We start from the raw sequence: 13,696 nt of genomic DNA, 5'->3' as shown, positions 1-13,696 counted from the left end.
TTAAATCTCAAAATTTTAAATTGTGTCAAATAAATTGATACAACATAACAAATTATAGTTCGAATGGCCACTCATTCTCACCATAAGTTCTGCATCCAGATAATCACGAAATTCATCCCAAATGCAATCTTCCTGTCTTCCATCAAAATCAATGCCGCTAGACAGCTACTCCCACTGGAAACCCTTTTCTTCATCAACTTACACCTTCAGTTCATCATCGCAACAGTCAAATTTTCTCTTTCCACGGACAAAAGTAGCCTCATTTTCTACAACTCCACCTCTTACCTTTTCGGTTCTCAATTAACCATAATTATGGATTTCTGTTTCTTTTTCCTTGTAGAAATACAGGCAGCAGAGTCGGAGCTTATGTATCGTTAGTGGGTCCGATTCCGGCGACAGCAACTCTCAAGGTAACAAGTCTCACTGCCTGCCTAAAATTAAGTGTTTCCTTAGCTTAATTATTATTAAAAAATGGAGTAAGAATCACTTTTGGCTTGTCGTTTGGTAGCCGATAAGAAACAAGTTATTCATGTATTAATTTTTTTATAACTTATAGGATGTTTATTTGACAATTTAAAAACCCGCATAACTCAACACGTATAAGCTGTGGGGGAATTTATATATTATTTTATGCAGAATAGAAGTTGTAATAACTAATCCTTGCATAAAATACGTTACTAATACATGGATAACTTTTACCAGCTACCAAAGTGATCAAGAGTTTATTGGTTCAGTATAAACATGGGATGTATGCAAGTTTTTTTCTTGGTAAAACTGTATAAGTGCACACACTGCTGTGACCTGGATCTGCAATTTGTTCACAATTAGGGACTGCATTTTTGCTGAAATTTGGTGGTTGCTCTTTGAATTCAGATGAAGAAGGAGATAGTTTGGGGGTCAAAGCTGCATTATCAATGCTCAAGTTCTATAAAAGTAAGTTGTAGATATGTTTTAGCTAAAATTTGACATTTTTGTTCTCGAGTCTGTTGAGCTGTTTCAAATTTCTTACTTTTATGCTATAAAGATCAGCAGGACTGTGTAACCGTTGACTGTTAAGCAGGGGAAATCTCACCAATAATGCCAAAAAGTTGCCGCTATATACCAACGTGCAGTGAATACTCCATGATCGCTTACAAGAAATATGGAGTTGTTAAAGGGACAGTTTTGACTGCCTGGCGTCTTTGTCGCTGTAACCCACTAGGTAATGTTGTTTCATCGTTGGCTTAAAACTCTGAGGTCACTCTGAAGCTTAGTGAAGTAAAATTTGGCATGTTCTATTCTTAGCTTCAAGTGAGATACTTCTAACTTTGTTGATAAGTCTTGGAGTAAGATCTTAGTATGTGGCTCATACTATATTTTCAAACATGACAGGAGGATCTGGTTTTGATCCCCCGAGATGGTTCGATGAGGAAAGTCCACCGCAGGAATAACACTTAATACTCATCAAACAGAAATACAGGTATCTGGCTTTTGGGAATGCAAAACTTTGATATTGTAAAAAGTATATAAGCATTGGTTATGGTATTCTCTAATGCAGGTCAAAGTAGCATTCTTCTCTAGCTGATGTTAAATAGAATATTTATTGTTTTATCAATGCAGTTCACTTCTAGTGTTTCAGAGTAATTGTTTATCTTCTAATAGCTGCACAATTATGCAAGAAAAAAGTTGTTAATGATGAAGATTCGTATAGGATGCGAGTGTTCTTGGAGGAGTAGTGCCACCCATTAGGGCAGCAAATCTAAACCATACTTGAAAGTAAATAATCTAAACTAAACCTGCAGTACACCACTTTTGAAAGTTATTTACATTTGTTACTTAGATAGTCATTTGTGGTAGACTTCCATCTTCATATAACCCCGTCCGATAATTTACTTCTTCAGCAATAAAGTGGCAGAACATTAAGATCAAATGTGATCGATGTACCAATTAATGCGGACATGAAAATTCTAAATTGGGCCAGCAAAAAGAATCTTATTCAATTGTAATTTAAAGTTATGCATCAAGACTGTATCAACTACGCAATATTGCAGTTGTCCTCCTTACCCTGTGACAACCTAATAGCACCTTTAGCCCTACAATGTATTTGAAGTGGCACATTTTATCCTATTTCACAAGGACCCAAAGCGCAAAAAAAACTCTCTTTTCCTTTGGCTGCATCCTGCATGTTAGGTTGAGGTGACTTGAGTCATTTTTATTTATACCTTATATCTGCAGTATGCCAGAAACCAAAGCTTAAAAGATTTACACTTGAATCTCTACCAAGACTAATCTATTCTATTGTGAAGAAGCCTCACAAGATAATATCAAGACTTGACTGAGCTGCTTAGTTTGTTCAGAATGGTTTCCGTACTTCTTACTTGCTGCCAAACTAAAAGCTAACATGAGAAGTGTTGAAGTGCTAAATGTATTATTGTCTCATCACAAAAAACCATATCTAACGCCTTGGTGAATGATTTACTTAAACTTAATTAACAGACTTAGGAATGATAAAATGACTATCAATTCACCGCACAATTTTGACCCATCACAACATCATTTATATCATGCTCATTTTCTAGTTTCCTAGTGTATTATTTTCAAATCTCTTACAAAACAATCTTCCTTAGCCTCGTAAAACATTAGAGCAACAGTATGCAGTTGATTATCAAGCACCTATTCTTTAGTTTGTGCCTTGTACAACTGACGCAAGTTGCGTAAAACTTCGTTTTGCTTCACAAATTAATGGACCCAATCTGTTTTCATTTCATAAAGTATTGAACCCAAAAATTCATATTTTTGGATTCACCAATTTATGAAATAAGAAGTTGCACACAATTTGCATCAATTGTACGAGGCACAAAGTAAAAATATTCGAAATACTATGGTTCAAACCTTGATGAAATCTGTTCCCAAACCATAAGTTGTCTCTGAACAATATGTACATGAATTTAATCCTACTTATTGCGGTATAAGAAAATCTCAAAAAAAAAAAAATACTTTCAGTGCAACCATATGTACAAAATTTATCAATCTCAAGATAGATAAAATATAGGAATTAACTCCCTGGAAAAGAATGCAGACCTAATATAGGCCTAATACAGTAAAAGAGAAAAGGTACTCTGCAAAAAAAAGCACAAGATACAGATAAGAGAAACCAATTATGCAGAAACTACTGAATCTTCATATTGCCAAGGGTTGAATTCAGTTGTTTTAGCATCAGCCTCTTCAACATCATCAGAACTATCAATAGCTGCGCGATGCTCATGATATTTGCCATTGTACTCATACACCTCCAAGTCACCCCAAGGTGTAGGACAAATTTCATTTGATAAGTTGAACCATTTTGGTTTGAATTCGTCGCCCTTGGCCTCTCTTATTCTCCTGTCAGCTCTCTGCCTCTCCTCCAAACTGAAGAGATAAAACCAAATAAACCAACAAAAGGTAAGAGATTCAGACAATTGTAGCCGAATAGCAACAAATTAACTATGCACTGAAGGAAGACGTGAGGCAGGAGAAGGCTTGTTATTTTATTGTTCGACCAAAAATTATTTTGCCAATGGAAAAACTAAGAACTACATGACGCAAGTTGAACTATTTGTTTAGCTGTGTAATATCAACTTCAACTAGAACAGCCTGGTATTTTCTTTTCTCTGTCCTCTCTATCCTGTCCAAGTGGTTAAGATCAAATTATTATTTTTTATTTATTTATTTTAGAAAATGTCTCTACTCAACAAGGAAATGAGATCCTTGGAGAAACCCTGAAGTCCACCCTAGGATGACAATTGATACACTGACGGTAACAAACTGGATGGTATCTTTTAACATCAAGACCGTGTGCGTCGATGTGGCTCACTACAAACAATTTGGGGGGAAGAGGGGGGGGGGGGGGGTTCAAAGATGTTACACTTAGATTTGAGCCCATGTCCTAAAGCAATTTATGAACCCCCCCTTTGCACTTAACTAGAACTTTCCTTGTGTCAAAGGGATTCAACAGCTTATATACAACAATAAGAAAAAACTAGTTTTTGCTCTTCTATTTAGATGAAGAGGATTCAATTGAACTACCTTCAAGTTAAGCTTCGCCCCGGACTACAAAGCAAGGATATAATCTAGGAAAAGTGGAGTATTATTATTCAGAAAACTTCATGCCACAGAAAGGTCCAATGCTCTAGATTTGATATTTAAAATGCTAAAAGTTCACTATGCACACACAAGCAAAGAGAGTAACATGCAGATCGACAAAAGAACACCTTAGAGAGAGAGAGAGAGAGAGAGAGAGAGAGAGAGAGAGAGAGAGAGAGATGCATACCGGCTCTTTTCTGAACTAGCTTTGGACACATCACCTATCTCAAGTGCATAACGATCAGGGCGCAAGCGAGAATCAGATGCTAATAATTTCTTAGGTGCAGTATCAAAGCTGTTAATCTTGTGTGCAAAACATGTATACTGAAATTTATCATTTTTAGGAGCTTCGGCAGCTTTCCAGACCTGAAACAAGCAAGAATTTGAATGTGGAAATTTGAGTAAATTAATAGTCTGCAATTTTCACTTGACCACAACTATCATCATTTTAGACATCATAATATGCCATCAAGCTTCATGGAACCTGATGAACCAGAATAATTGCACCATGTAAGGTTTCAGTGTAAATGAATTCAAGACCTCAACATAATATTAAAAATTATCCCAACTTCGATGATAAGCATACATGTGAACCTGGCCTAGAGTGCCTTAGCCTCAACTTTTAACGTCTCTATTCTAAAATGTAGAAATAGCAGCACTTGTATATAGGATGTATTTCAAAAATGGCCTAGAGTGTTTTTGCTTCCACTTTCAAGGGTTTATATTTCTAAAAGTCATAGCAGTACCCCTATATAGATGTCCTAAGCATTATTCACTCCTCTTATGAGATATTTACTTTACTTGGATAGTAACTGAAAATTTTGAAGTTCAGTATATTAGGGGAACACAGACTTGGGAAGTATGAAAGTCTAAATGATTGATAGATAACATAGCTTATGTCAGCCCTTTCTAATAAAAAATTCTGGCTCGGCCCGGGAAGGCGCGGGCACTGAAAGGAAGGGGTCCACGTAGCTGCTGTGTCCACCCCTTCTTAGTCAATGGGGCACAGCACATTCGGCATCTACTACAAAAGAGAGAATCCACTGCAGATAACCACGTCTCTGCTAGGCAGCATGTGGAATGACCGAGAGCGGACCTTTTTGGATATATAATCCAAGTCGAGAGTAGAGTTACAGGAAAAGTCATCTGATGGAAAAATACTTTCACATTCAGTTCAGCGAGCACTTTTTTTGTTGAGAATTCCTCGTTCCCTTTCGTGTGAATTCCCCAGCGGCGAATTTCATAGTTGTGGGGACCTATCTATTCCATCAGGTAACTATGTCTATTTCTGTAAGCTCTCCTCTTTCTTTTCTTTATAAGGGGATTTGAAGGTCAAAAGTAGCAAAGCTTACTATCACGTTAACTACAGGTCTACAACAACAGAATTTACATTTTATGAATCTTGTGTTTAAATACGATCCTCCAGAAATTTCGAAGCTTTCCAAATCAAGCACGGAGTACTTTGTGATCTATCCTAGCAACAATTTGGATATTGCAAACATATGACGCATACTTTAACCTAACTAATGCTGGTTAAGAAAATTCAAACACAGTTGCAAGCTCTGGAGGAATCAACATACTTCAAGTCATGACGAGAAAAAGAAGCCAAAACAACAGAAAGACAGGGGTTACAATTAAACAAAACAAACAGAATTTCAGATTAGAAAAATAAGAAGAGAAAAAAAAGGTGGATTGGACCAAAGGTTACTATTGAAGAAAGAAAGCTGAAATTTACCTCTTTCATAGTGCTGCCTGGCAAGGGTTCCCCTTCCAAATCACAGGGTTGATAACTTATAGATTCGTTCCATTTTCCGGTCATCAAAATTTTGGGTTCTTCCTCACTGTTGTAAACATATCCATCAACTTCATAGCGACCAGCACTGCCAAAAACATGATAGTTAAGAGAAAATAAAAGGAAAAGGGAAAAGAAGGAAAATATTTGATAGGTGATTGGTTTATAAAAGAAAAAATAAGAAACAAGGAAAATTTAAGTCAGAACATCTTCTCTACAACCTCTTATTGGCAAGGAATATGTAATTTAGTTGTCTTAGGACCCAGATATAGAAAACAGTAACATTCACTTTTCTGGTAGGCAATGAACCGTCCACCGGGGGACAGAGCTCTGTACAGGTCAGCTTGATAGATGCTAATATTGAAGTACAATAAGGACATAGTATGCTTTAGATTTTAGTTTAACGCTAGTCTGATAACCACTTTTTAATCAAGTAAAAGTATTTTCATTCAAGGCTAATCTGATAACCATACAGAAGGAAAGCTAGAAACATCAACATTTTTACTCGAAGAAATAGAGAAAATGTTTAACATTAGTTGACATCATTTGATAGCGCAGAGAGTTGGCAACAAGTCATAATCGCTATAAACAACTAAAAATCAATCACAAATCCTCCGAGATTCAAGGATCTCGAAGTCAAACCTTCACAAGGAAACAAGGACAGGATTTCAAACTATTATGAAACACCATACTAATGGAAGAAGTGAGCTTCCTTTCGAGACCTAATTGGCAGTAGGAGGAGTACCTAGAATCTTTATCACATCCTCTGGTATTTCAAATTTTATGTTGGGCATTTATCCCTTGAACTCTCTCTTCCACTATGCGCTAATTTGAGTAAGGATCGCGCAATCCGCCAAGAACTGCTTAGCGGTGAAGAATGAGAGCAATCAGTACTTCCTTTGCTAAGAAAAGACCAGAATAAGTTAAAGAAATTTGAAGGAAAAACCCATCCTTTTACACTACATACTGTTTGGTTCTTAATTGATCTAAAGGGTGTATTTTCTAAAAGATCCGTGGAAGGGAAAGCATTCTAGCACTTTGTTGTAATGAAACATTAAACAGCTGAAGAGAAGAGCAACAATATAATCAATCATACCCAAACCAGCCACAAGGTTGAAAATACAGTAACACTTTATCCCCTGTCGTCAAGTTCTTCAAGATCATCTCCCCAGGAGAATCAATCCATGTTCGCCCGAATATAAGATTGTGAACTTTTGTTGGAGGCGGCACCAAATCTAGGACAACACCAGACTTCTTCAGTGTGAGCCTTGACCTGCACATCAACAGAATGAATCAAAAATGAAGATACAGAAAGGACTTGGTCTGCAATTTGTGACATAACTAAGCATTTTTTAGCTGGAACCAGAAATAGGGGCCAGGCAACTATTAACATTATTTCCTAATTAATCATAGAGTGGATAAGATAACATAAGGGGTAGATGAATTGATGATCTCCCAATGTATAAAGTTTGTGCATGCTGTCCTTTCAGCTATACTTCAGGAACAGGTCGCAAAAAGACAATCACCTCATAGATAGTTAGCTGTCAAATAATACATCTGAAAACATTGTCCTGCAAGTCAACATTTCCGCTACATCCTGAAGTTCAATAAATAGTTCTAATTCTACACTAAAGCAGCACTTAAACTTGGCCAAAACAAAAGGAACCATCATCCAGACAGAAGTAAACATATCTCTCACACAAACATGGACATGTTTCAAACAGACCCTAGTGGTTAAATAAAGATGCTTCTAATTTTAAGGTCCCCCAAGAGCAACTGCCTGAACTCCTTGCGTGATTATTGAAGAGCTATTAACTTCTTCCTCTCCAGAATTTTGGGTATTTTACGGTTCTCTTAAGTTCTTAGCAACAAAACAACCAAGTATGCCCTCTTAAACAGGAAATCGACATCTGATAAATAAGAAATGGAAATTTGATATAACAGGTCCTACCTGCCAAGTGGATAGACTTCAACTGAGTTCCCCAAGAATTTGGATTTCACCTTCGAGGTTATATCATATTTGAAATGTTCGTTTTCTGCATGTGCTGCACCAATTGGTGGGTGATGACAAACCTGATACAGTACAAGACTTAATATCATGAGCACAAAATTAATAATAATGATTGACATCTGACAAGGAAACCAAGGACAAGCTGAAATTTGATCCAGGAAAAAATTCACTCTACAACTCACCTGCTCAGCAACAAAAGTGATTCCAGCATGGTTAACCAATTCATAAGTTTCACCAAGAATGGGGTTGAAGGGCTTCCATGTGCGTTGTAAGGCATAGTATACAGATACGAACCATGTTGCTGAAAAATCAAATTGTTCGTTGTATCATACTTAATGAGACAGTGAACTCAAAATAGGAGTGATGCTAAGAACTACAGCAGTAGATTGTTTACCGGAATATACTAATCTCATGTGTGGGTCCTCGCACTCATCTGCCAGTTCCAGTAGATGGGAGTATTCCATCAACTGCCAATAGAATTGCTACATCAGTATAATACCTCACCTAAAAATTAAAGCAAAAATACAGCAGGATGCTGCAAGCCTGCAATTAATTGAAAACACACCTCTGCCATTTTTTGAAGGTTGGTCATAGGCTCACAAATAATAACTGGCAATGTCACCAGCGAGGTAATATCAGCACCTATGTACTTTTGCATCATTTTCCAATAATTATCACGATCCTGCAAAAACCTCATAAGTGTGAATGGACTCAACAAAAAATCTACACTTAGCCCCAAAAAAATATTGGTGCTGCTACTCCTATTTAGTTGTCCGACTTTCTACTCCTATTTAGTTGTCCGTTGACAAAAGTTGGCTAATCATTAAGAATCAGAAACTATTCATTTTTGAATTTATAACTAAGTTTTAATATAATTGCCATAGGAGTTAAATGTGGCAAAGGGAGGAAGAAACACCGACTTTAGCGCTAGCACTCATCCAATCGCTTGGTTCTCCCATGAGGGAAGGTCTAATATAAAATTTTCTTATCCTCGATAGAAGCTCCATCTCTCTACTAACCACCCAGAAACTAGCATTTACATGAGTAAATAGCTTTGAAGGAATATGTGGTAATTATCTTCTTTTTTTTTTGGTTCCCACCCGTTGTCCGGAATCCGTGGAGCCCCGACTAAATTCGGATCGCGCACTGCAAGGCCCATTCGGGGGTGGCGCTCCCAACAAGATTTTTACCCGAACCTCTGGTTAAGGGTGAAGCAATCCCACCACTGCACCACAACCCATGTTGGTAATATGTGGTAATTATCAATCCAAAAGCTAACAGCATACACCTGTATCTGCTGAATGAAAAGTTTTATTTGGAGGTGAATGCAAAAAAGGAGATGAGGCAAAGCTTGGTGCGTCTCCTGGAGTTTTGGATAAGTACGAGGAACAAAGGAAGGGTGCAGATATTGAGCTTTTGTCTTGTCCATGGGTATTAGCCAAGGCAACATTCTTCCCCAAATATATTGGAGGTATAAACAATTTATTGAGCCAAAATTCTCTTTACAGATTATAGAAAACCAGATAAATAATGAGAGCGCTACTCAAACACCTAGAACACATTCAACCCTTTGGGATTAGATGGGAAGAGCACTCATACCTCCTGCTTCCATCTTCCTCGTTGGGCTTCAGCACCAGCATCCTCATTGCCTCCTTCGGGATTTACGACTTCCAGACCTTCATAACCAAGCATGCTGGAAAAATAACAGCTTGTGACTAAAACTCCCATAAAAATCAGAAGTTACTAAAACAAAGGAAAAGATTTGGTATATCATGAGATCTCAATTTGTCTACATAACAGAGTGTTGCCGATTTGATGGAGATTGATCAAGCATGACAATGGAAACTGATGATATATTCATTCACTAAAGCCCAAGAAGAGACAAGAGAACAAATGAAAACCACTACATCGATAAAACTTCACACTTTAATTATCGGCATGCATAAATATTGAGTAACAAGATAATGGATCAACTACATGGAGTACCAACTGTCACCAAAACTTAAAGTTTCCTGCATTTTCATGTTTCAAAAGGAGGCAAAGTTTACTTTATCATCCACATTTCATGTTTCTTGCCGGAAATAGTACAGCGATCATAAACAGGCAGGGGCCATGTTTCTGTACAAGATAGAGATGGTGAGGCATAACTTCTCTTATTTGGAAACTGAGCACATGTACAAGAAAAAAGAAAACAGAAAACAAAAACAAGCTTGGTATATGAATATTAGGTTTCATAACAGTATTAAAGAACGACTGAAGCAACAGCCCAACAACTTTGCCTGTTCATTGTTCATTGTGCATTGTGCTAACTCAACTACAATTCCATTTACTTCTTCAATAACAGGAACACTTTCCACCCGAAATTAGTTTGAGAAAGTTTCAACTTTTTGAACTACTGCTAGTTTTAACCTCTGCTTGTCCCTCTTTCTTTATGCTGGAAAGTGCATTGTGCATCAATTCTCGGATATTAAGCAGAATCTTAGTGAAATACACAGTTATTAGCTGACTCGACCCAGTTAGAAGTCGGAATAAGTCATTTTGATGACTACCAGATCAGCTAATTCAAGAAATAAAGCATAAGCATATAAACTGGCCGAAATGCCTCCTTCAAGATTGCATCTTCAATTACCTCTGAACAACTTCGCACAGGCTGATACTGTAACCTAAACAGCTAAGCAGTTATAGCAGTTGATGTTACAAGTTCAAGTTGCATTTCAAGCACTATAGAAATGAAAAAGATGGAACTTAAGACACATAAAGAGAAATTAAGATTCTTTAAGCACCCAAGGTATTAAGTATCAGCACGCTGCTCCTGTCTACAATGTGCAATTGCAGATATCTCCATCAAATGAATCTAGGTCAAAAAAGGATTTTTTTTTGTGTTTATTGCACTCAACTTGAAAGGGCGAAAAGATCCTAAAACAAAGAATCCCAATTTAGAACTTCCAACATCAGCAAAGCACCTAATTGGTAAAAGACAACATCTTTGAGGTAAACACAATAGCAAATATCAAACTTGGGAACATTAGAGGGAAAAGATCCTAAAACAGAGAATTATAATTTAAAACTTCCCACATCAGCAAAGCACCTAATCAGTAAAAGACACCATGTTTGAGGTAACCACGAACCACAATAGCAAATATCAAACTTGGGAACATTAGAGGGGAAAGATTCTAAAACAAAGAAATACAATTTAGAACTTCCACATCAACAAAGCACCTAATCAGTTAAAGACAACATATTTGAGGTAAACACAACAGCAAATAGCAAACTTGAGAATATTGGGGGGGGAGGAGGGGGGGTAGCAAAAAAGCTGAATCAAAGTTCCCGATCTGCAGGCAATTTTCAATTGACAGTCAACTTCGGAGCAAAAATTAAAAATTCCATCTGGGTTTTCTTCAATTCTTTGAAATTAGAAAGAAAAAGGGATAAAACTAGGGTTTACCCATTAACCGATTTGGACATAGCACTACCCAAATTGGTCAAACTCGAAGCTAAAGAGGAGAAAAAACCGCCGCCACCACCACTACCGCTTTGGTTCCCATCTTTGTTGGAAGCCATCGATAAAATTTACCAAAAAAAGATGAAAAAAAACTCTTCTTTTTTTTTTTTGAGGATTAATAAGAATTTGAAGCAAGATCTGAATAACCCCGAATCTAAAAAAAGGAAAATTGAGATAATTAAAGTGGAATTTGTGGGGTATTTGTATAAAGATTTGGAGCCTAGAGAGAAGAAATGAGGAAGGTCAGTGGCGGGTCCTCTTTTTGTTTTATATTTCAAGTCAAAATTCACATTTTTAGCGATGCATTCAATTTCTTTCGTCCGCCCCCAAACGCATTTACGCGTCTAAGCTTTCAATTACCAGTAGTTAATTTTATTTTATCGTTTACCGACTTAAAACCTCTTTTTAACTTTTGGACGTGTTTGACTAATGCTAACTTTAAGCCAGAAAGTTCTTAAAGTCAATCAAAAATGAAAAGTTAGGATTCCTAACTTTTTTTTCTAAGTGCTTAAAGTCATTTTCTTTGACCATGGAAATTACTTTTATATCCCTTATATTTTAACTAAATTCCCAAATTATCCTTTTTATTCTTTTAACCCTAAAATTCACATAAATTTTCTCATTTAAGCACTTTTATCCAAACACTCAACTACTTATTTATAAAATAATTTTCAGCACTTTAAAGTTCTAAAAGCACTTTATACATAAAAGTTACTTTTTTTAAGCCCATCCAAACGGGCTCTATATCGTGTATCTTATTTTTTTGATATATTTATCATTTAAACTATAAATGTCTGATATTAAGTAATAATAGATAATGATACAAATTATTCAAATACTATATTTATTAAAATAATATTATTTGTGTAATATATCATAATTATAATAAATTACAATTGAAAAATAAAATATAAAAAAATAAATAAATAATTCATTTAGACTGAAACGAGGATATCTCGCTTTCTTTAAAGAGATTCAAATTCGCTGCGGCATTATCTACATCAATCCAGCAGTAATACTCTTGACTTGGCCTCTCCGGGATACAACAACCCAACAAAGTTGTACAATTCAAGCAACTCCGAATTAGTTGAAGAGTCCAAAACTCCACCAAAAGAACATCTATCTTCGACATATAGATATCCTCTTTTGTACAGTGAATATAGTTGAGGACTTAGAATATATTTTTATCTCAATTCTTTGTTTCACTACTTCACACTACAATACTTTTCCACACTTAAACATATTTCATTTCATCTTATTTGACATGTATTTCACAGTGGAAGAAACACCACTATTTGTAGGTGAGAAATTTATCCTTGTCTTGAATAAAAATAAAGTGGACAATGATGTAGGTAAATGAATGGAGGAATTATACCTGGAAAATTACACATGTTACAAGGTATAATGAGGTAAAACATGATTTAGAGTCTGTTTGGATAGATTTATTTTAAGTAAATAAGTTGAAAGTTGCTTATAAGTTGGAAAAAAAAAGTAGGTGTAGCCCAACTTCTTTGACTTATAAGTTGTTTTCAACTTATAAGTTGCTTAAAAAAGTTCATCCAAACAAATTCAATTATTTATTGGGGCTTATTTTAAGCACGAAATAACTTTAAATTGATCAACCAAACACTTAAAAAAGCTGAAAATAACTTATAAGACAATTCAAACGGACTCTTAGTAGTTACATAAGTTACATCAAGAATAATTGACGTGTTCTTGTCAATTTATATCCATTAAAATATGCACTTAATGTTTTATTTTAATAATAAAATACATATACATCAACAAATAGAGTACAATACGATATATTATGAAATATATGTAACAATCACCCGAATAAAGTGTAACTATATTATTAGGTGTGTAAGTTCCTACTCTGAATTATTTTCAAGTATTTATTGAAAACACATAGTATTAATTATTAGTTGTTCTCTTTTTTTTTACCTGAAATATTATTATTGTTAAGATAAAAAAGAGAATAACAGTTAGTTAAGATGTATTTTGATAAATATTTGATAATTCGCAAATGTAATAATTCAGATATAAAATTTGAAAAATTGAATTATTGTAGGAGTGATATTTAACCTCAAGATGTCACCTGTTATATCAATTCAGTGGCCTTTAAGGGTAAATTAATTCTGTTATTATTGTATTTATTAACTTTTGTCTTTAATTTTGCTTCCAGCTTGGCGGCTACTTTAGGGACCGGCCCAAAGCAATTATGATAATGACATTTGGAATATTTTTATTCTTTTATTTTTATCAAAGGAATGTCTTTGTTCTCCAATAA

General features: G+C 35.5%; 2 protein-coding genes across 3 annotated transcripts; one reads left to right on the top strand and one right to left on the bottom strand.

The window, feature by feature from the left end:
• The first annotated feature begins 71 nt into the window (after nucleotides 1–71).
• Nucleotides 72–1,609, top strand: LOC129876464 (UPF0161 protein At3g09310). Of its 2 annotated transcripts, none has more exons than XM_055951913.1 (5): nucleotides 72–253; nucleotides 341–410; nucleotides 829–933; nucleotides 1,061–1,201; nucleotides 1,372–1,609. In XM_055951913.1, exons 1-5 carry the CDS (start codon nucleotides 122–124, stop codon nucleotides 1,428–1,430), a joined length of 507 nt encoding a protein of 168 aa, XP_055807888.1. In that variant the 5' UTR covers nucleotides 72–121; the 3' UTR covers nucleotides 1,431–1,609. The 2 variants fall into 2 exon arrangements, with proteins under 2 accessions (XP_055807888.1, XP_055807889.1); XM_055951914.1 differs by having other exon boundaries at nucleotides 74–253; nucleotides 874–933.
• Nucleotides 1,610–2,994: 1,385 nt separating this feature from the next.
• On the bottom strand, nucleotides 2,995–11,681 carry LOC129876039 (oxysterol-binding protein-related protein 3A-like). Its single transcript, XM_055951326.1, has 10 exons — nucleotides 11,350–11,681; nucleotides 9,504–9,597; nucleotides 8,470–8,586; nucleotides 8,299–8,371; nucleotides 8,087–8,205; nucleotides 7,845–7,966; nucleotides 6,990–7,166; nucleotides 5,837–5,981; nucleotides 4,289–4,467; nucleotides 2,995–3,387 (listed from the first exon to the last, which is right to left on the bottom strand). The coding sequence occupies exons 1-10, from the start codon at nucleotides 11,463–11,465 to the stop codon at nucleotides 3,138–3,140; spliced, it is 1,392 nt and encodes a 463-aa protein (XP_055807301.1). The 5' UTR covers nucleotides 11,466–11,681; the 3' UTR covers nucleotides 2,995–3,137.
• Nucleotides 11,682–13,696: the final 2,015 nt, after the last annotated feature.

The sequence above is a fragment of the Solanum dulcamara genome, chromosome 12 (assembly GCF_947179165.1).
Source record: "Solanum dulcamara chromosome 12, daSolDulc1.2, whole genome shotgun sequence".
NCBI lineage: Eukaryota > Viridiplantae > Streptophyta > Magnoliopsida > Solanales > Solanaceae > Solanum > Solanum dulcamara.
Note: the sequence above shows the minus strand (reverse complement) of the source record. Positions and strands in the feature narration are given on the sequence as shown.

Coding starts and splice junctions, on each gene's coding strand:
- LOC129876039 (XM_055951326.1), bottom strand. CDS start 11,465: ATGGCTTCCAACAAAGATGGGAACCAAAGCGGTAGTGGTGGTGGCGGC. Junction 8,587..9,503: donor GAGGAAGATGGAAGCAGGAG/GTATGAGTGCTC, acceptor AGGTTTTTGCAG/GATCGTGATAATTATTGGAA. Junction 3,388..4,288: donor GCTAGTTCAGAAAAGAGCCG/GTATGCATCTCT, acceptor TTATCTCTTCAG/TTTGGAGGAGAGGCAGAGAG.
- LOC129876464 (XM_055951913.1), top strand. CDS start 122: ATGCAATCTTCCTGTCTTCCATCAAAATCAATGCCGCTAGACAGCTAC. Junction 254..340: donor TTCTCTTTCCACGGACAAAA/GTAGCCTCATTT, acceptor TTTTCCTTGTAG/AAATACAGGCAGCAGAGTCG. Junction 934..1,060: donor AATGCTCAAGTTCTATAAAA/GTAAGTTGTAGA, acceptor ACTGTTAAGCAG/GGGAAATCTCACCAATAATG.